At 39.2% G+C, this 26,438-nt stretch overlaps 5 protein-coding genes and 1 pseudogene across 5 annotated transcripts; 1 reads left to right on the plus strand and 5 right to left on the minus strand.

Annotated features, from left to right (window-relative positions):
- Positions 1–684: 684 nt before the first annotated feature.
- Positions 685–7,943, plus strand: LOC130083241 (B-cell receptor CD22-like; annotated as a pseudogene).
- A 1,241-nt stretch (positions 7,944–9,184) lies between these two features.
- On the minus strand, positions 9,185–9,623 carry LOC130083335 (histone H2B-like). Its single transcript, XM_056248350.1, has one exon. It carries the CDS (start codon positions 9,620–9,622, stop codon positions 9,248–9,250), a length of 375 nt encoding a protein of 124 aa, XP_056104325.1. The 5' UTR covers position 9,623; the 3' UTR covers positions 9,185–9,247.
- A 1,158-nt stretch (positions 9,624–10,781) lies between these two features.
- On the minus strand, positions 10,782–11,197 carry LOC130083343 (histone H4). The gene has a single exon (XM_056248357.1). It carries the CDS (start codon positions 11,151–11,153, stop codon positions 10,842–10,844), a length of 312 nt encoding a protein of 103 aa, XP_056104332.1. The 5' UTR covers positions 11,154–11,197; the 3' UTR covers positions 10,782–10,841.
- Positions 11,198–14,126: 2,929 nt separating this feature from the next.
- On the minus strand, positions 14,127–14,627 carry LOC130083319 (histone H3). The gene has a single exon (XM_056248337.1). It carries the CDS (start codon positions 14,597–14,599, stop codon positions 14,189–14,191), a length of 411 nt encoding a protein of 136 aa, XP_056104312.1. The 5' UTR covers positions 14,600–14,627; the 3' UTR covers positions 14,127–14,188.
- A 798-nt stretch (positions 14,628–15,425) lies between these two features.
- LOC130083329 (histone H2A-like) lies at positions 15,426–15,812 on the minus strand. The gene has a single exon (XM_056248345.1). It carries the CDS (start codon positions 15,810–15,812, stop codon positions 15,426–15,428), a length of 387 nt encoding a protein of 128 aa, XP_056104320.1.
- A 733-nt stretch (positions 15,813–16,545) lies between these two features.
- On the minus strand, positions 16,546–17,181 carry LOC130083207 (histone H1-like). The gene has a single exon (XM_056248274.1). The coding sequence runs from the start codon at positions 17,179–17,181 to the stop codon at positions 16,588–16,590; it is 594 nt and encodes a 197-aa protein (XP_056104249.1). The 3' UTR covers positions 16,546–16,587.
- Positions 17,182–26,438: the final 9,257 nt, after the last annotated feature.

Here is a 26,438-nt window from a genome sequence, read left to right on the forward strand (position 1 = left end):
TGAAATAATAAGTTCTTTATGACGTATGCGGCCGATAAATTTGACGTCAAGAGGATGAAGCTTCGAAATGAGACGCAGATCCATGAAAACACACACTAACAAGCAGCGCCGACTACTGGCCGGTTGAGGAATCATTATTATTTAAATAATTTTAAAACTTTAATCAGTTTTTTATTACTGATTAAACTATTGAGAAGAATACTACTGTGAACAAGAATTAAATAGTTTTTGATGTTTCCAATAAAAAAAAGAAAGATTGACTGAACTAAAAACAGTATGTGCTTGCAAATATAATATGACTGTATAAGTTTATTATTTTATCTTTAGCCTTTTTGTTTCAGCATTTGTTGTATGATGATATTTATTATATTGTATTTTTGATATTAAAAAGTTGAGGTTATCCACTTATCCATAAACTTACCCGGGTCTGTCACATAACCTGTTAATTCTCTGAACTATAACTAATATTCCCTGAACTGACCAGAGACTTTAACATTATTCTTTGAAAGCTCTGGAATTTCCTTCCCAAAATGTTTAATTTTATTATTCTGTTATTCTGGTGTCACTAGTGGAAGCAGAAAAGACAAACACTCTTTTAAATCAAAATAAATTATATAGTTTACTGTTTAAAAAAGAATGATAAAAATAGAAGAGTAGTGAAAAATATGAGCAATAACTCTATAAATGAGCTCAACACTGCATCACTGTTCACTTACAGATAAACCGACTCTGACTGTAAAGCCCCAGAGTTCAGTGTTCACTGGAGACACAGTTACTCTCAGCTGTGACGTGGGAAGCTCAACTGGATGGACGTTTCTCTGGACGACAGACTCAAACCCTGAATTCAGTGATGATGCAGGAACTAAAACTATCAGTTCTGTGACAGTCTCTGATGGAGGAACATACAAGTGTATAGCACAGCGAGGAAACTACTACACACAGTTCAGTAATGCAATACAGATAACAGTGAGAGGTAAGTGCTCTTTTACTTTGTAGATTGTTTTAGAGAAAGCTAATTTTGCTTGTAAAAATGTTTTTAAAAATTCAAACATGAAGTGTTGTTTGCTCATTTCACAGAGAGACCCAAACCTGTAGTGAAGGTGAAGCCTGATGTCCGTGTGTTCAGAGGAGAGAGAGTCACTCTCACATGTGTCATACAGGAGACAGGAGTCTGGAGGTACAGCTGGTATAAAGATCAAGATAACAGCAGAAGAACAGACCAGATCTATTACAGCGCAGGACAAGACCAGATCTATATAATCACATCTGTGGATCCGTCTCATGCTGGTCTGTACAGATGTAGAGGAACTCTGACTGAAACCCCACAGTACTCAGAGATCAGTGATGGAGTTACACTGACAGTATCAGGTGAGTGTGTTCATCATCACATCACTTTAACCTGAAGACATTGTATAAAGAAAGTTAGCTCAGATTTACTTAATTATCTTTATCCTCCAGACATGTTCAGTTCATCCATGAGCTTCTGCTCTTCAGATTATCTGAGATGAATGAAACTGTCAGTGTAGGAAACAAGCCTTGAGACTTGATCATTTGTCCTCAGTCGGAGCGAGGTCAGGATAGAAATCAAATCACAAGTTTAATTTAGCCCTCTTTTTAAACTATTATTCAAATATTGTAGAAACTGTAATTGTGTGATGTGTAAATTCAAAAGATATATACTCATACATACATACAGACATATGAATATGAATGTTGCCTTTACCAATAATCACAGACATTTTTGATGTAATTAACACAAATTACAAGCAGACTAGATTAATTTAATGTAGTATTTTGGAGGTTTTGGGTTGATAACAGTGATCATGATACTGTGATGCTGTTTAAATCAATATTTACTCATATGTGTATTAATAAAGGAAAACCTGTAGTGACGGTGAAGCCAGATCAGATCAGAATCATGCCAGAATGATTTTTCTGATGCAGACAATTGCTCATTTATTTGACTCATCTGAATCTGTTGTTGTTCTCCTGCAGATCTACAGCTGAATCCTGAACTCACATCAGATCCTGCAGGAGCTGCACTGACTGGAAACACAGTGACTTTGACCTGTCGCATGGATCCGTCCACTGAAGACTGGGACTCTTACTGGTACAAACACACACCAAACCCTGAGACAGAGAAGAAGAAAACACACTCCTACAGCCTGAAGATTGATTCAGTGTCTGATGGAGGCCAGTACTGGTGTAGAGCTGGAAGAGGGAAACCAGTCTATCACACACAATACAGTGATGCACTGTGGGTAAATGTTACAGGTGAGAGAGACTGTAGTGTGTGATGCAACAAATACAGATCAGAGATAATATCTACACAACTTCTGAAAATGCAATAATCTGTGTTTGTACAGTGAGTGCTAAAGCTGTGGTGACGGTACGACCTGAAGAAATTGAGCGTCAGCGTCAGTTCTGGCAGGCCAGGTAGTCAAGCCGCTGCTTATGCTATTTGCTATCAACACTGTCCCGTCAGCTGATCTGCTCCAGCTGAGCTGCATTAGCTGGTTAACTCTCCTCGCTGCTCAATGGCCAAAGCTCAAACAAGGCGCCCTATTTAAAGCTCATTCACCTTGCTCATACATGCTTGCTGCTCGCTCTGCTGGCTCGCTGCTCGCTTCTACTGCCTGCCACCTCCCCAGCTCCTCCTTAAGCAAATGCCACGTTATGCATATGTCATGTTGCCTGCTCTGTTCACAGGGGGATATTTTAGCTCTCACAGTCTAAAACTGTGTGAGCGTTCCCTAATGCTGCTGCTGCTGACTCTCTGCTATTTCATGGTGCTCATGAAAGGTCAGAGGACTCCCTGAACAGAGCCATACCGCCAAATTTCAATTCAGGAACATCAACCTGTTTGCAATCTATTCAATTAAATTCTAAATTATTTTGTCTGTGTGTTCTTGACTTAATGGACCTGATGAACGAGTGTTTAGAGGAGAAACAGTCACTCTCAGATGTGATATAAAGTGGGCAGGAGACACTGAGTGGACATACAAATGGGAAATAGAGGGAACCAACAACTGGTATATAAACTCTGCCAATCGATGTACAGAACAACACTGCTGCACCAGTGGAGCTGACGAACAGAAACACAGAAATGCTGTCAGTCTGTGCTCAAGACAAGAGTTGAACATCAGCAATGTTGAATATTTTCACAGTGGTAAATACAGTTGTAGAGGAGAGAGATCAGACTCACAGAAATCAAACATCAGTGATGCTGTTACACTGACTGTATCAGGTGAGTTTGTGTGTGTTGTGATCAGCTTCTCCATCAGTTTCTCTACGGCTCTGTAACTCATGATATTTTGTTCAGCTGAAGCTCAGGCATCACTGCGAGTGTCTCCACAGCCGTGGCTGACTGAAGGAGAATCAGTGACTCTGATCTGTGAGGTTTCAGGCTCCTCTACAGGCTGGACGTTCAGCTGGTTCAGAGATCATGATCATCTGTCAGACAGCAGCAGAGGACCTGGAGGATCTTACACTCTCAGTCCTGCTGCTCTACAGCACACAGGAGCAGTGGCGGTCTTAACATATGGCGCTTTTCCACTACACAGTACCAGCTCGCCTCGGCTCACCTCGGCTCGGCTCGACTCGCCTTTGTTTGGTTTTCCACTGTGTAAAAGTTGTACCTGTACCTGCTTTCGGGTACTTTTTTTCGTACCACCTCCGGCGAGGTTCTAAGCGAGCTGAGGCGAGCTAAGGCGATACTAAAATGTGACGTGTAAACAATGCCGACTTCTGATTGGTCACAGAGAATCTGCGTCATCATTGCACGTGCCAGATGGAGTATCCAGAATAACCCCGCCATTTTTAAATAGTTTGGCCAGAGATAGTTACTAAACTTACTACTATTATTATGGCAACTCGGAAGAATACGCCGTGGTCAAACGAGGAGGTGCAGACATTCCTTTGTTTGGTTGCCGAAGAGAGGATCCAGCGAGAGCTTGATGGGGCAACGAGGAACGAAAGGCGTCGCTATGACGACCGGGTACTATTTGTGGCGGTACTTTCTGCAATGGAAAACGGAGCGAAAAGCGAGCCGAGTCGAGGCGAGCCAAGGCGAGTCGAGTCGAGCTGGTACTGGTAATGGAAAAGCGCCAATAGAGGCATAGGTAGGCGGCTGATTGGGGCCCCCTACCAGCGGTCGTAGTAGGGGCCTAGGGGGCCCCCAACCAACCTCAAAAAAAAAAATAGAAAAGAAAAAGCCCCTTATCATCATGAACGCTTCAAAAGCATAGTAAATGTTATTAATATTCTTAAGAAATACGTTGAAATCTTGAAGTAGTAGTTAAAATGTCCAGTTCATGGTTATCTGTCCCTACAACACCCCCTACTTTCACAATAAAATGGACTAGTCCGTAACGGTGCGCGGCGCGAAAGATAAACATGGCAGGAGGACTGGGAAGTACACAATGAAGCAAGACGAGTCTAAACGCGAAAATGAAACGGCTCAAAAATGACAAACTTTTTTACGCCTACTGTTGGGGACACATGCCGCTACAGCAGCAGCTGTGAAGTGACGCTAGTTGAGGATAACGTCTATACATCCTGTTAGACAGAAAGGGCAAAAGTAAATATGACATTTATTATGGGTTTATCTGATGATTGTTTTAAGTTCACGTAAATTAAAAGTTGTTATATATTTTTTGAAGCCTAACAAAATGTAATTTTTTTGGCTTTCAGTTACACTGTAATGTTGGATGGCTGGCTATAATTAATGTTTAAAATTAGGGGGAAAAAATCATTTTTATCCAGACATCAATAGCTGTATTAGGATCAGTGACACCAACCTTCATTCATAAAAAGATGCCATTAAACAAGTATTTAAAATATACTGTCTTTATGTTGTCTCTACATTCATTTATAGATTAACTGTGAAATTATTACATTATAAAATATATAAACTAATACAAACCTATAAAAAAATTGTTTGTAGAATGTTTGAAATGTCAATCTCATGTGCAATGCCAATTGCAACCTTACTCATACAAAGTCAATTATTCATCTTGGCAATATTTGCTAAGTATATGGCTGTTTGTGGGGGTTTACCCTAACTACTTGTCATGGTTATATTGATATTGATTTGATCTTAAAATTTTGGCAAAGACAGGTGTTATCTGAAACCTTATTCTCTGTTGGGTAAGGATTTTTTTCTCTCCAACATTTACTTCCCCGTAGATTAGCTTTTCCTACCATTCAGTCGGTAATTTTTTTTTTTTCGTTCTGTCGTGGAAAAATTATAATAGACAAAGTCAATCATGTCACTAACCATAAAGTTCTGATTTTATATTATAATCAGTAAAGTTAATCATATTACTAACGTTCTGATTTCGTATTTCTATCAGATATCATGATTTCAATATTTCTCTCATGTGATACAATCTATCATGCTTCCTACTTCTCTGTCTGAAAAACGACTAAAACTTTCCATTTCTTATTCTAACAATAAACATAATGAGACTTACTTCCTTTATTTCAGGTTGTAGCCATCAGGGGTTTTTTCATATGATCTAGTCATCTGACAAATATTTGACCCAAATGTTTGCTTGGTCAGGTTGAAGTTTGACAATGAACTAAACGTTCTGTTCCTGAACATATGCTGATGTCACTAACAAATGAGGGGGGCTTGCTTTAACAAATGTGACAAATCATGTGGGTAGAGCGGGACAATGATTTTTGCTTAGTGATGATGATTCTATTTTTGATATGTCTGGCTTTTTCTCTATAAAACCTGTTGTATTCTGTGATTAATTTTGAGACTTCTCTGAGTACTGCTCGAGAGGACTCCCAGCTGAAATAAAGAGCATCTAAAGGACGTTTACTGAAGTCTGTCTGTCATTTAAGCTGCGCAGCAAAGGAGAAAAGGAGCAAAAGAATAAAAGAGAAAAGAGCAAAGAGTAAGAGTAGTTCAGAAAACTCGAAGCTAGGAACGTCGTAAAGGACGTAGGGAGCTTGAGTAAGCTAGAGACGTCGTAAAGGACGTAGGGAGCTTGAGTAAGCTAAAGACGTCGTAAGGGACGTAGAGAGCTTGAGCATTTAAGGAAAGCGGATAGTCAGATTATAGGTTAGCATTAGATAATTGAAATTTCCACTACAGTTCTCATAAAGATGAGATGAGATGACTCTCTCTCTCTGAGCTGTGAGGATCAGAGTAACTCTGCTGGATGGACAGTGAGAAGATACACAGACAAACACACACAAACTTGTGCAAAACAAACAGGATCTCGATGTGTAATCGACTCTCTCAGCACATCTGACACTGGAGTGTACTGGTGTGAGTCTGAATCTGGAGAGAAACGCCGTCTTTGAAACATCACTGTACATGGTGAGTCCAATCACTCTTACAACTATATCATTAAAAAAAACAATCTGTTCAGATTAAAAATTATTATAATTGAGAATTCTCATGTTTACAACTATAAAACATAATAATGTTTATAATCAACATATTTTTTTTCTTATGAGATCAGGTAAGACTACAAGACTAATATAAAAAGCTCAGGAAGTAAAAAGTTCAATTCATAATATAAAGATTTTGATGATTTGTTTTGCTGTATTCTTCCTATTTACAGTATTAAACACACATATCTTGTGTTTGTAGACGGTGAGGTGATTCTGGAGAGTTCTGTTGATCCTGTGATTGAGGGAGAGACTCTGACTCTACACTGTTTACATCGATCTACAAACTCCCCGATCCTCAGCGCTGATTTCTATAAAGACGGATCACTGATCCAGAATCAGACGACAGGAGAGATGAGCATCACTACTGTCTCAAAGTCACATGAGGGTTTCTACCACTGTAAAACAGAGAGAGGACAGTCTCTCCACAGCTGGATCTCAGTCACGGGAGTCTATAATTGTGAGATGATTTTATTTTATTCATGAGCATCTGATGAGATACGCCACACTATTAATATATATGTGTCTCTGTCTCTTATTTCTGCTGGAGGACAATCAGTTATTGACAAATACAAAGTTCTGTCATGAAACTCTAGATGGCGGTGGCTGACAGGTCTTTAAATCAGTCTACTTGCAATCACATCATTCTCTATAGGGCAGAGCTGATTGGTTCCTGCTGTATCAGTAGCCAATGAGCTCGCACGCTTTCAGAAACCCTGCACCTTCCCCAGCTCCACCTGTATAGATCTGCTACGGGTAATTCATATATTTTATACAGCAGCGTAGAAGATCTATTCCTTCAAGACCAAACATATCAACACTGTCATATCCATAACCATGCCAAACACTCAGAGAGTTCATGACAGAACTGTGTTTTTTCACATAACTCACATGAACAAAAGTTGAACTATCAAATCACATGCAAAATATGCTGAAATATAGTGAAATCAACACCTTATAAACAACATCCCACAATTCAATGAAATCAAGCGACTGTTAGCGACTTCCTGTATGACTTTCTTTCTTCTGTGGAACATAAAAGGTATTTAGACTGCAAAAAGAGATGTGTTAAAAACGACACATCATGTGTAGAATTTTAAAAACTATAGGTTTTTTTTTTATATACAATGAAAGTAAAAGTTCCTTCAAAATATATTTATTTTACACACAAGAAAGAAATTTAAACAGGTTTGAACAACATGAAAGTCAGTAAATTAAGAATATTATTTTTTTGAATGAACTATTCCTTTAATACAGAGCTCTAAAAGGGAAATAGTGGAATAATATGAGACTGTGGAAAAATATTTCAAAGCTTTTATATATTCACTCACAAACTTTGGGTTCCTTGAGAAACTTTCTGAAAGCCCTTCAGAGCTCCGTAATGTTGCTCAATAATGTTCTTGTGTTTCTGTTTTTCAGGTCAGATTTCTGTCTTTAAAATCCTCAGTTTTCTTCTGGCAGCTTCTCCGTATCTGCCAGCGACAGTCGTGCTGCTTTTCAAATGTTACGGAGCGAGAGGTAGAACTTCTGTCTGACACACACACACACACACACTCTCTCTCTCTCCATATTCCCTCACTGAAGCAATGATTTTTGTGTATTTCAGTTTCATCATCTGAAGACCAAAGTCAGTACGCCGTAGAAAAGAAACTTCAATCTGATATTAAAGAGTTAATTCTGTCCACATGTTTGAATGTTCTGTCAGGATTTATTTGTCCTTTATGGTTTGAAAATATTGTAGATCGTTCTTCTCATAAGCTTTATATTTGTCATAACCGTGTGTTTTTAGTGTTCTTTAATAGTGAAAGCTTGACAATGATACTGTTGCTTGTTCTAGTTCACTTGTTTGAGCAATTATTAATCATACATATAGTTTTATTCTGTATCAAATGTTCTGTATAGAATAACTGTTGAAATTAAGTGTTTATTAGAAGTGTTTTTCACATTTGTATCATTTGTAAACCCTCATCTATTTAAAAAAACAATGTAATGTTTCCGTCACAATTGAAAAATAAATCTCGATATATTTAGTAAAGCATTTCATCATTTAAATTCTTTGTTGACAGTTTCCCTTTCAAGACAGTCAGGAACAAACTAAATCAATGTATTTGACTGCAGTTTATATCAGACTCAAACACTCAGAAAGAGTTGAAACCGCAATACTCTGATCAGACTATATTCAAATTACTTTAAATAATTTAATGAATTTGTTTTTGATAGGCTTGACTAAGAGACTAAAAGAGAAGCATTGAGTAAAACTATATAGTAATTCTAATAATGATTTCATTATGAAGCTCATAATAAATGTTCCTCACAGTGGAAATCTGATCTGTGGTTTGTGGAGGAAGATGTGAATGTTGACATGATCATGTCTGTAAATCCCAGCATTACTGGAGCACAAGTTTCACATCATCATCATCATCTTCCTCTACTACAGCTGCAGGATCAACAATAGTGAGAGTATTTTCAGGAGCGATGGATCAGAGCTTCAGAATCACTGCGGTCTCAGAAGAGTTTCTGCTACTGTAAAACAAAGAGATGATTGTGGAGAAGAAAAACATTCAAAGCTAAATGTTGAAAATGTTTTGAATTTAAAAAATTACATTAGCTGAAAAGCAAAGCCTATATGCTGTTAAGTTAATTCATTTAATCTTAAAGAAAAAGGATAACCGGTTTGTAACGTGTTCATCTGGTAAACCCGATGCTTAACAGCGTAAACAGAAGGACAGATAATAGCTTTTAGTTTAGTATGAGAAGATAATGTCCGATCACAGCTCTTTTCACAGATAGTATGGGTGGCTCTTAAAAGAGCCTTTGTGTTGTGTTGAGCGGACTCGTTCTACTTTGAGCTGGTGTATTTGGTCACAGCCTTTGTGCCCTCAGACACGGCGTGTTTGGCCAGCTCTCCGGGCAGCAGCAGACGCACGGCGGTCTGGATCTCTCTCGATGTGATGGTGGAGCGCTTGTTGTAGTGAGCGAGACGAGACGCTTCACCGGCGATGCGCTCGAAGATGTCGTTGACGAAAGAGTTCATGATTCCCATCGCCTTGGAGGAGATCCCGGTGTCGGGATGAACCTGCTTCAGGACTTTGTACACGTAGATCGCGTAGCTCTCCTTCCTGGACTTTCTGCGCTTCTTTCCGCCCTTGCCGGCGGTTTTAGTGACGGCCTTCTTCGAGCCCTTCTTGGGTGCAGACTTCGCTGGTTCAGGCATGATTTCGTTCAAAGAACAGTAAAGCTGTGTCACTGCAGGCGGGTTTTATCCACTGCTCTATGCTAATTTCTAAAGGGAAGAACAGGCTCTGTGATTGTGAGTCTTCAACCCATAGAATGACATCATTGGCCAAATTAAACATTCACTGACTTGTAGGCGAACCAATCAGAACCGTTAAAATATTAATCACGCCCATCTATGAATTCCATCCCCCACATAAACTCCATTCCTTTGTTTCATTTTCCCGCATTTTTTTCGGAATGAATATGTAAAATGTTGTGAATAATTTCAGAAATCTTAAACCAGGTACGCTGAGGATTCAGTTGAATGTGAACGTTTATTTAGAAGCAGAAATAACACAATGTATTATCACTCAATGTAAACTCCATGAGTTCACTATAATTGCACAATACTGTGCTTTGAAAGATATGAATATTCCCTTGAGACCCAGAAACGTTTTGTTGTTGTATTTCCATGTCATTGGATTGTTTTTACAGCTAAGAAACGTAATAGTTAAATGTTGAAACATATTTCTCAAATCTAAGTCAATGTTTCTAACATGAGAAACAGCTTGAAAAATTATATTTTATTCATGTTATTCTGTAATATTACATTACATTATTCTTTTAAAAATAAAATGACAAGAAATTACACATATAGACAAAAACTATGGTAAGTTTACAATTTGTTTTAACTAAACTTTGTGTAAAGATGATTCTCAGCTATGTTATGGAAGATATAATGTAATGAACTGATATAGCATTTTACTTCATGCACTTACTAATGCCTGTAAACATGGCAATATGTGCCTTTTGGTATCTGTGGAAAGCCCTGAATGTGACTTTACATGACATGTTAGATATACACTAAAATATAGGGTCCACTACAGTAAAGAATAAACTGTACTTTGAAAGACATGCATACAAATGTAAGCACAATAGTTAGTAAACTATATTAAAAAAATATTGCTCAATGACCACGAACGCCTACAACTCTTTGAAATTGTAGTTATAACTGCAAAGCACAATCGAGAAAATAACAGAAGTAAATAGTTTATTATTTGTATTTGCTTAAATTATTATGGCAACGTTTAAGGCAAGCACGATAAGTAATGTAATATATTACGAAAATACAATTTCACCAGCTAGAGTTTGTTCTTTGTGTGTAAATGTGGGTGGCTCTTAAAAGAGCCGTTGGGTTTTTCTTCTTCGTGAGTCTCTTAACCGCCGAACCCGTACAGGGTGCGTCCCTGTCGCTTCAGCGCGTACACAACATCCATGGCGGTGACGGTCTTTCTCTTGGCGTGTTCAGTGTAAGTCACAGCATCACGGATGACGTTCTCCAGAAACACCTTCAACACACCGCGCGTCTCTTCATAGATCAGCCCAGAAATACGCTTGACGCCGCCACGTCGAGCAAGACGACGAATAGCGGGTTTAGTGATTCCCTGGATATTATCGCGAAGAACCTTTCGGTGACGCTTAGCGCCTCCTTTCCCGAGTCCTTTACCGCCTTTTCCTCTTCCAGACATGACGACAGATACTCTTCAGCTCACAACAACCGAATAAAGAACAAATCTCTGGAGAAGAGGCATTTATAGTCAGCTAGCGGACCTAGTTGAAACCACAATAACGGGCGGTTCTAGTAAACGTCACCAGTGACGTATTTCCAGGTCGAGGTTAGTCTTCTGATGCCTAGTTTCTAGTTATACTAGTGAAAGGAGAGGATCCGAGTTTGGCAGAAAGTTAGACCGATAGCTTTGACTTCACAAGTAGGGAAAATTATGGCAAAAATGATAAATGAAAGATTAAAGTATTATTTAGAGACAAAGGACCTATTAAATGATTACCAGAGCGGATTTAGAAAGGGACAAAGCACAATAGATCCGGCTATATGTTTAGAGAGTGAAATTAGAAAAGCTCAAATTAATAAAGAAAGTATAGTGTCTGTATTTGTTTGATGTAGAGAAAGCATACGATATGTTGTGGAAACAAGGACTAATGATTAAGATTTTTCCGATGGGAATAAGAGGGAGAATGTATAGTTGGATTAAAAACGTTTTAACGGATAGGTGGATCGCAATAATAGGGAAAGAATTTAGTACAAAGTATTTAGTGGAAAATGGAACTCCTCAAGGGAGTATAGTTAGTCCAGTTTTGTTTTCAGTTATGATGAATGAAGTGTTTAGTTAAGTTGATAGATCTATAAGTGTTGCATTATTTGCAGATGACAGCGTTATGTGGAAAAAGGGAAGAAATATACAATATATAGTGATGAAAATGCCAGAGGCAATAGGGAAAGTAGTGTTGGGGGATGGAATGGGGTTTTAGGTGTTCAGTGGAAAAAGACCAAAGTAGCCTAGTCTGTTTTTCACAAAGGAAAATTCAAGAACAGATTCAACTTAAACTTTATGAAAGAAATTTAGAGAGAGTGGACTGTTTTAAGTAAAACGGGATATGGTTTGACAAAAAACTTAAGTGGAAAATACATATCGAGAATGTTGTTGAAAGATCATGTAAAAGAATATTAAATGTAATAAGATGTTTGAGAGGTAGAGTGTAGGATCTCATTGAAAGCAGTATCAGATTAATTAGGGCAGTTCTTGATTATGGATGTATAATTTATCAGTCTGCTTCGAGAACATTACTAAAAAAGTTGGATGTAATTCAGTATCAGGCGTTGAGACTCTGTTGTGGTGCTTTTAAAACAACAGTAGCAGCATTACAAGTAGAAATTAATGAAATGCCATTGGATATTAGAAGAAATCAGATAGCATTAACGTATTAGGTAAATTTAAAAGGGCATATGGAAATTCATCCGACTCAGAAGGTGTTACAACCTTGTCAAGAAAAGGAAAGACGACAGATTAAGAGCTTTGGTTGGATAATGAAGATGCAGACGATGAGATAGGGATAGGAGATGTAAAGTTAAGCCCCACTGTGCCATTATCCAGTGTCCCACCTCGGATATTAGGGTTAGATTTGCACCTTTTGGAGTGGAAAAAAAGAGAAGTATTGACAGGATTCAGGTTAGTAGGTATTTAGAGGAAAATTATTCAATGTTTATTAAGCTATATACTGATGCATCAAAAACAGATGACAAGAGTAGGAGCTGCGTTCATTATACCAGAAATAAATGTTATGTTAAATAAAAGAGTTAATGATAAATTGTCAGTGTTTACAGTAGAAATGTTGGCCATTCTTTTAGCACTTGAGTGGGTAGAAAATAGTAAGGCAAACAAAGTGTTAATAGGGTCAGATTCAAGTAGTGCGCTAACCAGTTTCAAGAACATGCAGTCAGAAGCAAGACAGTATATTATGTTGGAAATAGCCCAAACTGTATACAGGATCATTAAAGCCAGAGTAATAGTAACATTTATCTGGATTCCAGCCCATATAGCCTAGGTGAAGTCGGAAATTAATTGGCAGACAAATATGCAAAATAGGCTACAAAAAAAAACAGAGGTTGATATGGCAGTAGTTATAGTAAAGTGGAAGTTAAAAGCATTAACAAAGCAGAAATGAAAAAGAAGTGGCAGGAGAAGTGGAATATGAAAACAAAAGCAAGAACATTCTAGGTAGGAGGAATGAGAGAAAATAATAGAAATAAAAAGGAAGAGGATATTATTTAGAGAATGATTTGGGCATACTGGGTTAAATAGTACGCTTCAAATAATAGGGAACATGAAACTGGGTTGTGAGAGCAGTGTAATATAGTGAAACATTAGAACATGTAGCCTAATTATTAATTGTCGTAGGTATAATCAGGAAAGGATGTTTCTGAAAGATAGGCTGAGCAAAGAGAAAATTATATTTGAAATGAAGGAAATATTACAACTGAATTCAGGGCATGTGGGATATAGAGAAATTTTTAGTTTTTTGGGGGGGGGGAACTGGGCTCATTGGAAGGATACGAGTTTAGTTGTTATTAAAATTGTATTAATAATGATGTGAATGATAATGTATTAATATTAAGAATTGTATTAGATTTGTATTTATTTTATTTAAATAGCAGTGAGTAAAGGCAGCTATTTTGATCCACACTCCATTTCAGAAGGTGGCGGTAATGCACATTAAAGTTGTTGGCCAACCACCTTTAAAAAAAAAGAACAAGAAAGAAAGAAGTATTTAAATAATATTGATAAAGATACAATTTAACTATATAGTATATAAAAATAAACTTAAATGTGCTTTCTATATAATATTTCTTAAGCTTTCTAGACAAAAGGAAGCTACGTATAACTATAGGGCTTGAATTCAGTCATTTTGACCCGCGGGGGAAAGATTTTGTTTCAGGTATGAGAATGACGGTTAATAACTAACGTTATACATATAAACATACAAATTAAATAATTACTAAATATAGTAGCATAACTATAAAACTTAATCACAATTAATTTTCTTTTAGATTTAAGAAATATATATAAATAGCTTTTTTATTTAAAAGACCACCGTGATATATTTAAGTTCATATTTAAAACACAGTAATATGGAAATCATCTTTCATAGTTATTGAGGTGGCTCTTAAAAGAGCCTTTGGGTTTGTGTGAGTGTTTCTGCTGTGGATTTAAGCGCGCTCTCCGCGGATGCGGCGGGCCAGCTGGATGTCTTTGGGCATGATGGTGACTCTCTTGGCGTGGATGGCGCACAGGTTGGTGTCCTCAAACAGACCCACCAGATAAGCCTCGCTCGCCTCCTGCAGGGCCATGACAGCCGAGCTCTGGAAGCGCAGATCCGTCTTGAAATCTTGAGCGATTTCTCTCACTAGACGCTGGAAGGGCAGTTTGCGAATCAGCAGTTCAGTGGATTTCTGGTAACGGCGAATCTCTCTCAGCGCCACGGTACCGGGCCTGTAACGGTGAGGCTTTTTAACGCCGCCGGTAGCGGGAGCGCTCTTACGGGCGGCTTTAGTGGCCAGCTGCTTCCTCGGGGCTTTTCCTCCGGTGGACTTACGAGCGGTCTGCTTAGTTCTCGCCATTGCTTCAAAGGAGTTCAGTTGCTGCTTTGCTCAGGACGATCATCGAACGAATGAATAGTCCTCTGAAACAGCGCGAATTTAACCCTGGGGCTGCTATGCGCTCATTGGATGGCTTTGCTTCAAAGACATTCGATTGGTTATTGTCTGGCGTCTGTAAATGACAGTTGGCCAATGGCTGGGTCCTGTTTTCAAACAAGAGACAAGAGTTTGTGGTTCCCGCCCAAACATCCTTTGTTTCTCTTTGTACATAAAAATGAAATCAGGTATATTTGTACAGCAAACTTGCTGTAGTTGTACTTGTGACACTAATAGTAAAAACTGAGATAAGTGCATGAACTTAATCACTACGTTGTGTTTAATTTCTTTGTATTTATGTCAATATATCAGTTTAAATCTTTTTAGCCATGCTGATAAAACTATATGCACTTCCATTATACATTGATAAAATCCTTACAAATAATGCAGTGAGAGTGGATAACAATGAAATATGTTACTCATAGGAATTCTTTAGGGGCATGTATTTCTAGTCAGATTTTAATAAAAAATAGCGCCATTGAAAAACTGCGATATGAATGCAACCTCAGACACTTAAAGAGCGTTATTTACGTAAGAAATTTCGTTTTTTATATATAATCAACATTGTATAGTGCAAGGGTCAATTCACGGACATGCGGCAGCAAAATATTTTTTCTTCTTATATATATTTTGTTTATCAAAGGGACTTAAAGTAATTGAAATAAATTGAGACGAATGAAACAACTCTCTCAGGGAGAAATTGTGTGGCTCTTAGAAGAGCCTTTGTTTTGCAGAGAAAGCTTCCGTCAGTTTACTTGGCCTTCGAGGGCTTCTCGGTCTTCTTGGGCAGCAGCACGGCCTGGATGTTGGGCAACACACCACCCTGAGCGATGGTCACGCCACCCAGAAGCTTGTTCAGTTCCTCGTCATTGCGCACCGCCAGCTGCAGGTGTCGAGGGATGATGCGGGTCTTCTTGTTGTCCCGAGCGGCGTTTCCAGCCAACTCCAGGATCTCAGCGGTCAGATACTCGAGCACAGCGGCCAAATACACCGGAGCTCCGGCACCGACACGCTGGGCATAGTTGCCTTTGCGGAGAAGCCTGTGAACACGGCCGACGGGGAACTGCAGTCCCGCCCTGGAAGAGCGACTCTTGGCCTTGGCACGAGCCTTTCCCCCGGTTTTACCTCTTCCACTCATTATAAAATTACTTACGTACTGCACTGAAAAAGCTAACTGAATGAAGTACAATGTCTCCACATACTGGCTATAAACGAGAGTGCCAGTCGCCCATTGGTTTAGACTGTGATAAGATTCAAACCAATCACTGAATTCTCTCCAAAGCCCAGCCCCCTTTTTGCCGGAATGATCACAAGACCACTGAAATGTTTGATAGAAAATTCAAAGTACAATTTATACGTTGTTCCTACCAAAAGTGCTACACATTCCACACACTATATTATGTGCACATTGACCAGATCTGATCCTGTACAGTATTATTATCCTAAATGTAATATTATAATTGTATCACTGCTATTATTGTGTGTGTGTGTGTGTGTGTGTGTGTGTGTGTGTGTGTGTGTGTGTGTGTGTGTGTGTGTGTGTGTGTGTGTGTGTGTGTGTGTGTGTGTGTGTGTGTGTGTGTGTGTGGTTGCTTATTGCCACATTTCTCCATAATATTTTGTGTATTCTTTACTGTTACACAACATCCTATTTGGACTGTGTTTACTGTGTGAATCCTCATAAGCTTTTTGGACATTTCCAATCAATTTCTTATGAATAAAAATGATTTATTTGAGTTTTACCTTAACCTAAACTCGATTACTTATTTGATTGCATTAGTCTGAGTGGTCGAACGTCACATATTGGCTATTTGATTCCAGAATTAACAAATCATTCAAATTTACGAGTTTTGCTCTTTACTCAGAGTTAGTGGTTGGCTCTTAAAAGAGCCGTTGAGAAACAAACAGTGGATTTATTTCTTTTTTGGAGCTGCCTTCTTAGGCTTGGCGGCTTTAGGCTTTGCTGCTTTAGGTTTCGCCGCTTTTGGTTTTGCTGCCTTTGCCTTTTTCGGGCTTTTGGCTGCTTTCTTAGGAGTCGCTGGTTTCTTTGCCTTCTTGGGACTCTTCGTTGTCTTTTTAGCGGCGGGTTTCTTCACCTTCTTTGGCGATTTCTTGGCGACGGGCTTCTTTGCCGCTGCAGTTTTGGGCTTTTTAGCGGCAGCGGGTTTCTTGGCTGCGGGCTTCTTGACTTTAGGAGCCGCTTTCTTCTTGGTCTCGGCTTGCTGTTTGTTGAGCTTGAAGGAGCCCGAGGCGCCGGTCCCTTTGACCTGCAGCAGAGTGCCTTTAGTCACCAGGCTCTTGATGGCGGTCTTGACGCGGGAGTTGTTCTTCTCAACATCGTATCCACCGGCAGCGACCGCTTTCTTCAGGGCGGCGAGGGACACACCGCTCCTCTCCTTGGATGCGGACACAGCCTTGACGATCAGGTCGCCGACGCCTGGACCTGCTTTCTTGGCTTTAACAGCGGACTTCTTCTTGGGTGATTTGGCCGGAGCGGTTTCTGCCATTTCTCTCTCTCTCTCTGATCGGATATGTATTAAAGTAACTCTGTCTGGTTTCAGCAATGAATGAACAGAGCGCGAGTGGCGCTGCGGTCTTAAATAACACATGAGAACCTCGTAGACTCAACCTGCCCCGCTCGGTGTCTACGGCTCGCTGACGCTTGTGTTTTCTTCTCTTACATTTGGAGCAAAACTGGAGCTGTTGAATAGTTTTTCACAGTCAAAACTAAGTGACCAGCAAGCAGAGGATCTGGGCTTTCATTAGAGACTAAAAAACTCGAAGAGGAAACGTTACGTTTGCCTTCGTCAGACCAAATCCAAGGCGAGCATCAGCCGCCGGGAAAAGCCGCGTGCAAATCTGATGGATAGTTTTAATGGAATAGTTGATAAAAGCCCGAACGCGTCCTTTGTGTGCTCAGCAAACAGTCTGAAAAAGACTTTAATGAAATCAGCATCAGTGATGAGCGTTATGATGCTTTCATACAGCTGTTATTTTGGGCAGCTTGAAGCACATGAACATCATCCGGACCTCCGACTGTCTGTGACTCTGTTTGGCCCCCATCTTCGGTCAGCAGATCCATAAGTTATCTCATTAAACACGTTAAATACATCGTTGATGCAGGCCAAAATCATATCACGACATAAACATTTGAATTATAATAAAGGATTTGTGTCTACTGATTCGCCATTAATCTCTGGAACCATGTGAATGGAAATTATTCCTCATTTAAAGCGAGACAGCACAAGTCATAATTTCCATTTAACCACCATACTAATTCATGTATGTACAATGGGCAATTATGTTTGATATATTTATTTAGATAAATTGTTTTTCCTTTTTAAATGATGGTGTGAACTTAAATGATGGTGTGAACTTAAATGATGAGGATAATAGATTAGTGTTGAGTTTATGGGTCTCTGGTCTTGTCTGGTTTGTTACGGTTTCAACCAAATCACTGCAATTTGTTCCCCACTCGGATTTGCTCAGACTATAACACATAATGATGTTAATGTAACGCTTCTCATCCGACAGCACTCAAATTACAGGCGGACACGGAGAACTGTGTTTCATGCGTTGTTTACTCTGTAACACAAGGAAAAATATATATTCTCTGGCGACAGTAGGCATTCACACGTATACATCTACAAAAGCAAACAAAGATGATGGCGTCAGCCATGCAACGCACGTTTAGAAAACTGCATCTAAAGTTCACAAAGTTCGTCACATAGAATGAACATCATTTTACATATTGTTACATAACATCCACGAACTCCATTCTCAATATTATTCGTGAAATTACGAATAATTTCTGCCGGGTCTGCCCCAAAAACTTTTTCAATTGTCTATGAATTCTATATTATTTTGCGGACACCACTTAGACAACCAGCCATTCAGTGAGGACAGATTACTCATCACTCCTGCGAACAGGAAGGGGACCAGAGCAAATTACAGTGCCTGACATACTTGCGAGTTCACACAACTCTTTGACGTTAATTTGATGTCAGGCGCTCTGGCTTCCCCCATTGTGACTATGGTGGCTGGTGTCTCTATTTTCACGTTCCTTTTAATAGAATCGCCAATAAGGGCACATTTAACAGGATTCTCAGTGGGTGTTTCACTGAGTGAAGAGTTCAAATGAGTAATGTAATATAATTAAGTAGTGTAATATAAGCGAGTAATTTAAGTCATAACCTAGTATTACCTTGGATACCCACGATCTATTATAGTCTTTCAGGCCCTTCTAAAAAAGAAAAGTGGAAAAAAAATGAACACAGAGCTCCTCTGACCCTTATTTCTGAATGCATTATTGTCTCGCGAGATCTGATGCGATATTTTGGCTGTCGTGGACGGTCATTTTAATAATGCAAATGAGGGGCGCGTTGATTGGTGGCAGGAAGGAGGGGGCTTGACACCGCAGGTAACTTCAGCATAACATTCCAAAATGACATCATGGCGCAAGTTGTGAATGAACCCGACCTGGCCGCGACCTACGGAATTCAACCATATATGTTTGAGCCAGACTCTGAACCAGAGCTGGAAACGGAAGATATAGAGTCAATGGAAGGACGTCTACATCAACATGACTCTGAATGGTAAAGACAATCATTTTGACTGAGACATACATTAACATCAGTAACGAGCTAAAACGGTTGTTGCTATTTTCTCCCACATAAGTTTACCTTTTATTTAATGTTGTCCAAACGTAGCTTCGAGGCCAACTTCGCCTGATATTGCCCCAAATTTGTAAAGGATTCATGTGTAAAATGTTTAGCGCAGACACCTAACGTTGAGCCAGTTGATACCCAGCAAGCAATTTTGCGTCTAATAGACGTCTAATAGTCGTCAAAACACAGCCCAGACGTCTAGGCTAAAACGAGGCTAATTTGGGGCTGTCAGTGAAAATCTAAAAGATGTCTAAACATAGCCCAAGAATAGACAGCTATTGAATGACTACATATATACATCTAATAAACGTCTAACCATAGCCCAAGAATAGACTAGTCATCAATTAGACAGCTATTAAACGACTACATATATACGTCTAATAGACAGTCAATATGGGTCTAGGCTAAAACAAGGCTAATTTTGGGCTGTCAGTGAAAATCTAATAGACGTCTAACCATAGCCCAAGAATAGACTAGTCATCAATTACACTACATATACGTGTAATAGACAACAAAATGAGGCATAAGGATTCTTTTCACTCAAATACAACAGGTTCTCATAAATGAAAATCCATCCAAACTCATTGAATATAAAGGATTTATTTAGAACAATTATATTAACAACTTAGACAACATTTAAACATAAAAATGAACAAATAAAAAAATAGGAAAATATGTAAAAACAACTTAAGATACTAAAATTTTTAAGAATTAATTGTTAGCTTTATATCCATAACCACCACCCCCTGCTCTCCCTGGTGCTTGTTTAAAATGACCAGAAATTGCATTTTTTTATTTCCCATTCAGTCGCCGAAGGAAAGTTGGTCATCACTGCGTCTGCCAAATGAGAAAAAGAAAAAAATTATTGCTCAAGAAAAGCATTGTTGACAATCATTTTAATTACAGTCATTCACTTTTGCTAGGATGCACACTAGAGCTGGCCAATATAGAGTTAATGGAATATAGATTGAGACTATATAATTTATATTAATATAGACAATTTATATCAATATTATTAATATATTAATATCAATAATTAAATTAAGGCCAAAGTAAATTTCTAATCTTCTGATGCATTATGAACCATCCAGAGCTGACCTCTCAGGTCACCTGGGACAGTAGCCAGCTACTTTTATATCCCCAAAGTCAAAACAAAACATGGAGAAGCAGCATTCAGTTTTTATGCACCATATATCTGAAACAAATTCACTGAAAACTGAATGTATGCTGCATATTTTAATTATTTTAAATCAAGTTTAAAGACTTTACTGTTTGCCACTACCTTTTATTAATTGGAAAGGAACAAATATTTTTTATAATTTCTTTTCATGTTGCTGTTAAGTTTTATGTAAAGTATACTTTGAAAATTTGCATTAAATCAAAACCTATTATTTCTTACTCTAATCTAAAAACAAAAATATATTGGTATCTTTAATAATAATACAAATAAAATAGTAATGATAAATTTCATGGTTACCACCTTGAATTTAGATTCATTTTAGATTAAGGGCACACAGTTGCAATAACACGTGCAGGTAACGTTAAAGCTGCAGTCCGGCATTTTTCCTCTTTGTCGCCATCTCTGTTTGAAATCTGTAATTGCAGTTATTCGCGGAATTATTAACTTTGCGTGAGTTGCACATCGGCATGAAACAGCGCGGATGAACACAATGTTTTGAGACTGCGAGTCTGTCAGTCACCGCGCCGATGTGGAAACTGGCATTCAGAATCACACATTCTACTTTTGGGAGTAGGCCTACAGTATGACCATGACAACATACGAATTTTCATCGGAAAATGTCATCTGAACAAGTAAGTAACATCCACATCAACTAAGGGGGGAAAGCCTTGCAGTAAATCGTGCTGATTAAATATAACGATCGCGTCAAACCTTTCAAATTATACTTTGTTCTCAAATTATCAACATCAGCATTGTGACTACATTTAATGTGTATTATGATTACCCTGTAGTTCAGTTTCTATTTCTGAGCAGTCTAATTTCTAATTGTCATACCAATAAATTACATTTACATTTACATTTACATTTAGTCATTTAGCAGACGCTTTTATCCAAAGCGACTTACAACTGAGGACTAAACCAAGCGAGTCATCGTGAAGAGGCAAAAGCAACGCAAGAAGTGCTCAAAATACAAAGTTCAGACATAGCTCGGAATAGCATAAGCCAGGCAAGCGAGGATTTAGAGGAAAGGAATTTTTTTTTTTTTTTTTTTTTTTTTTTTTTTATGTTAAGTGCTCCCGGAAGAGATGAGTTTTCAGTTGTCTTTTGAATGTTGTCAGGGATTCTGCATTCCGGATGAGGGTGGGGAGATCATTCCACCAGCATGGAACCGTGAATGAGAATGTTCTGGAGAGTGATTTTGTGCCCCGCTGTGATGGTACCACGAGCCGTCGCTCATAGACCGATCGTAGGCTTCTGGTAGGGATGTAGACTTGTAGTAGTGAGTGGAAGTAGGAGGGAGCTGAGCCTGTGGTCAATCTGTAAGCAAGCGTCAAAGCCTTGAACTTGATGCGAGCAGCGAGTGGTAGCCAGTGCAGAGAGATGAACAGAGGAGAGACGTGGGCCCTTTTGGGCTCGTTGAAGACCAGACGAGCTGCAGCATTCTGGATCATTTGTAGAGGTTTAGTTGCACATGATGGAAGTCCAGCCAGAAGAGCATTGCAGTAATCAAGCCTAGAAATGACCAGGGCCTGGACGAGAAGTTGTGTTGCATGCTCAGTTAGGAAAGGCCTGATCTTCCTGATGTTGTGCATAGCAAACCTGCATGATCGAGCTGTCTTTGTAATGTGGTCTGTGAAGGTCAGCTGATCATCAAAGATTACTCCAAGATTTCTGACCGACCTTGATGGGGTGATTGAGGATGAATCTAGCTGGATAGTGAGGTCGTGCTGTAGAGACGGATTGGCAGGGAGGACGAGAAGCTCAGTCTTTGCCAGGTTGAGCTGCAGGTGATGTTCCTTCATCCATGCCGAGATGTCCGCCAGACAGCTTGAGATCCGTACAGCTACTGTGGGGTCATCTGGTTGAAATGAGAGGTAAAGCTGGGTGTCATCAGCATAGCAATGGTAAGAGAAACCATGTGCCTGTATGATAGGTCCCAGTGATGTGGTGTAAATGGAGAAGAGGAGCGGTCCGAGAACTGAACCCTGAGGAACGCCTGTGGTCAGTTCATATGCTTTGGATACCTCACCTCTCCATGTGACCTTGAAGGACCTACCTGTGAGGTAGGACTTAAACCAGTTGAGGGAGGTTCCAGTGATGCCCAGTGATGAGAGGGCGAACAAGAGGATCTGATGATTCACAGTGTCGAAGGCAGCAGACAGGTCCAGTAGAATGAGAACTGATGATTTGGAAGCAGCTTTTGCGACCCGCAGGGCTTCCGTGACTGACAGCAATGCAGTCTCAGTTGAATGTCCTTTCTTGAAGCCAGATTGGTTGACATCCAGCTGGTTGTTCAGAGACAGGAAGGATGATACTTGGTTAAAAGTAACTCGTTCAAGTGTTTTCGCAATGAATGGTAGGAGAGAGACAGGTCTGTAGTTCTCTAGAAGTGATGTGTTTAATGTTGATTTTTTAAGCAGAGGGGTTACCCGAGCCTGCTTAAATGCTGTAGGGAAAATGCCAGTGTGGAGGGATGAGTTGATAATGTGTGTGAGAGCTGGTAGAAGTGTGGGAGAGATGGCTTGTAGAAGGTGTGAGGGGATGGGGTCTAGAGGGCAGGTGGTAGGATGACTGGAGAGGAGAAGTTTAGATACTTCTTCCTCGGTTAGTGGAGTGAAGGAGGAGAGAAGGTTATTGGCTGTGGGAGAGGTTAGTCTGGGTTCCTGTGCTGAGAACTGACTGCTGATAGTGGTAGTTTTGTTAGTGAAGAAGTTAGCAAAATCATCAGCAGTTAAAGAGGAGGTGGGTGGTGGTGGAGGTGGACAGAGGAGAGAATTGAATGTCTTGAACAGAGAACGTGTGTTAGAGGCGCTGTTGATCTTGTTGTGGAAATACAAGTTACTGTTTCTCAAATTACTGTTTCTTTACTGGTTTTCTTTGAGAAAAAAGAAAAGAAAAAAAACACGTATTTGTAATCCGATGCATATTTAAAACTATATATAATTTCGGAGGAGGCCGGTTTGGTTTGCTTGGAGTAGAGGTGAATTGCTCCCTCTCATAGCTAGCACAAAATATTTACCATAATAGCTAAACGAATAAAGACAGGAAACGAATAAAGACAGGAAAAAACACAGTAACTGTGTGAATTAAGCGAACAAGTGTGCTTCCTTTTACACGATTGAACTATTGAAATGTCTTACCTGTCCTAAAAGAAAAAAAGCCGTCTCTGCGTCCGTTTTGAACCGATGTTTATCCTTGTTTTCGCGTGGGCAAGTTGCAGTCTCTTTTTTCTCTACCCACTCCGAAGTCCGAATTATTTGGGGTTTTACAAGTGGTGAATGTCCAGTTGTGACTGGTGATTGTCTTTTGAACCTTTCTGGATCCGCCATAAGTTTAATTATTTAATGCTGTGAGAAAAGACTAAAAATGTCCACCTCCAACATCCTCACGCAATATAGCCGACCGGGACGCGATATTTTTTTTCACAGGATGGTAGGGGAAGACTCATGAATATTCATTAGGGAACTCATCCCTGATTGGTCTGATGACCTACCCCTAACCCCGCCCCTAAACCTACCCGTCACTGGGGGTCTGATGACTTACCCCTAACCCCGCCCCTAAACCTACCCGTCACTGGGGTTAAGACCAATCAGGGATGAGTTCCCTCATGAATATTCATGAGTCTTCCCCTACCATCCTGTGAAAAAAAATATCGCGACCGGGACGCCTTCTTTATGTGTACAGATGTGACGTAATGACGCAAAGACATGCTCGAATTTCCCGCGGAAATCCACCAGTACCACTGGAATTAAAATCATTATTACAAGCTAACCGTTTTGAATCAGGCAAAAGCAAGCAGATATTTTTTAACACTGGCTGGTTATGTTTTTTTTAATTATTATTATTTTGGATAATTTTTAACCCAAAAAAGCTACGGACAGCAGCTTTAACTTGTTGCAGAAAAATAGTAGCCTACTCTGCAATGGTAATGTTAAAATGTCACGGTTTCTACACATTATAACAACTAACTTATTTAAACAATGAACATAACAAAAATAACACGCATACTTACAAGATCGAAGTATACATTTGAAGGTTTTCAGAGTGTCGCTCACCCGTTGCTCTCCGACAGCTGCCTCGTGTGAAATAAAATTGAAAATGGCAGAAATGTTTATCGCGAGATCTGGTTAAAGTGATCTAGTCGCGCAATGCCGCCAGTAGTCCCAGTAGTCATGTCTCAGTAGTGTTTCGATTGTGCCATCTAGCGGTTGAGAAATGCAATTGCATTTGATTTAATTTGAAATGATAGACAGTCATATCGTAGATTGTGTATGAATGTTATGTTTATGTGTGACAGGCAACAAACATTAAGCTGTGTGAGCAAAAACATTTTTAAGACTAATATTCTTATACTATTTCGCTGGTATGAATCATGGCTATAGCCAAGCCGTACGTAGACCAGATTGCTTTGATTTCGCCAGGTGGGCTACAGTAGACCGCATATAGCCCGTCCAATTCGGAGCTAAATCGTGACTACAGATCGACCATGTCGTGAAATGACACATTGAACCTTGCAGATATCATTACCAATGCGAACATGATGGAATATCAACCATTTAATGCACTGCCTGGCAAAAAAACTACAATTACTCAGTTTTGACTAAAAGTAGGCTACAATAGCCGGGTCTGAATACGAGCTAAATCGTGGCTACGCACAGCCTACATATATAACATGTAAAATAAAGCAAACCAAACACTTTGTAATCACAGTTGACTTTGCTTACATGATGGAATATCATACATCTCACAAGTTATTTTGGAAAAAAATAAATTTATCCAGATTAAATGTTATTTGGGCTAAAAGTGGGTTACACATAGCCGGACTATATCGGGTCTATATTTAACCGAGACGTTGAAATGACGGCTATTGCTTGCTGGGTAGGGTTGTTGGAACAGCGTCATTAAAAATGAATTTCATCCACTGCTCCCTGGTAGTTTGGTCCGTTTTTGGTAGAGAAAACACATTTGAATGTTGATTCTGGCAGTCAACCACAGAGCAACTCACGTGTGCACTACATTTCTGCATCTTTCTTGACTGAATATGAGGGGGAGAGGGGCAGCGCGGGCTTCCTGCAGCATATGTCTGCGGTGTCCATATATGGTATATCCTGCCCCGTCTTGACGTCAAGTCGGGGGAGAAATTAAAATCTGTATTTGAGTGCGCGTGCACGTGGGCTGGTTTACGAACCCTAGGGTAAACAAACGCTTCACTTTTGAATATCGGCTTCCCGGCCAATGTATAATCGTTAGGCAATCATAACATACATTGATTCTCGTGGAAAAGTGAAAATTACAGGTTATGACTCCTTTAAAGTGAGTAGTGTAATATAAGTGAGTAGTGTAGTAATATAAGTGAGTAGTGTAATATAAGTGAGTAGTGTAATATAAGTGAGTAGTGTGATATAAGTGAGTAATGTGATGCAAGTTAGCAGTGTAAGATAAAGTTTTATAACAGGCTCATATCAATGAGAAATGTTTTTTTTCCACTGACAGAGTGATGCAATTTCAGCACATATGTTTCTACTCACAAACATGATAATTTCGAACTTGAAACAGCAAAAGCTGTAAATAGTGAAAGCTGAGACAGATGCATATATTTGATATGTTAATATTGAATGTGTGAAACTCCAGGTTTATTATATTTCAAGCTAACATATCTCCATTGACATTATTTCTATAAAACAACACAATTGGTCAACTCTTTATTTTAAAAGAATAGTACTAATGAAAAATAAAAATGCCAATAGGACCCTTTGCTTATGATGCTCCTTTCAGATGGAATATCTTTAATAAGACAAAGCAGATCAAGCAGTGACATTTTCCAAACTGGTCTATCCAAAATGGTAAATGTTTATGATAGTGTCTGTATTCATATTATTTATTTTATTAATAATTCTTCATATATTATTATTATGTT

Source organism: Rhinichthys klamathensis, unplaced genomic scaffold (assembly GCF_029890125.1).
Source record: "Rhinichthys klamathensis goyatoka isolate OS25496 unplaced genomic scaffold, OSU_Roscu_1.1 h1tg000054l_1, whole genome shotgun sequence".
Lineage (NCBI taxonomy): Eukaryota > Metazoa > Chordata > Actinopteri > Cypriniformes > Leuciscidae > Rhinichthys > Rhinichthys klamathensis.

Coding starts and splice junctions, on each gene's coding strand:
- LOC130083335 (XM_056248350.1), bottom strand. CDS start 9,622: ATGCCTGAACCAGCGAAGTCTGCACCCAAGAAGGGCTCGAAGAAGGCC.
- LOC130083343 (XM_056248357.1), bottom strand. CDS start 11,153: ATGTCTGGAAGAGGAAAAGGCGGTAAAGGACTCGGGAAAGGAGGCGCT.
- LOC130083319 (XM_056248337.1), bottom strand. CDS start 14,599: ATGGCGAGAACTAAGCAGACCGCTCGTAAGTCCACCGGAGGAAAAGCC.
- LOC130083329 (XM_056248345.1), bottom strand. CDS start 15,812: ATGAGTGGAAGAGGTAAAACCGGGGGAAAGGCTCGTGCCAAGGCCAAG.
- LOC130083207 (XM_056248274.1), bottom strand. CDS start 17,181: ATGGCAGAAACCGCTCCGGCCAAATCACCCAAGAAGAAGTCCGCTGTT.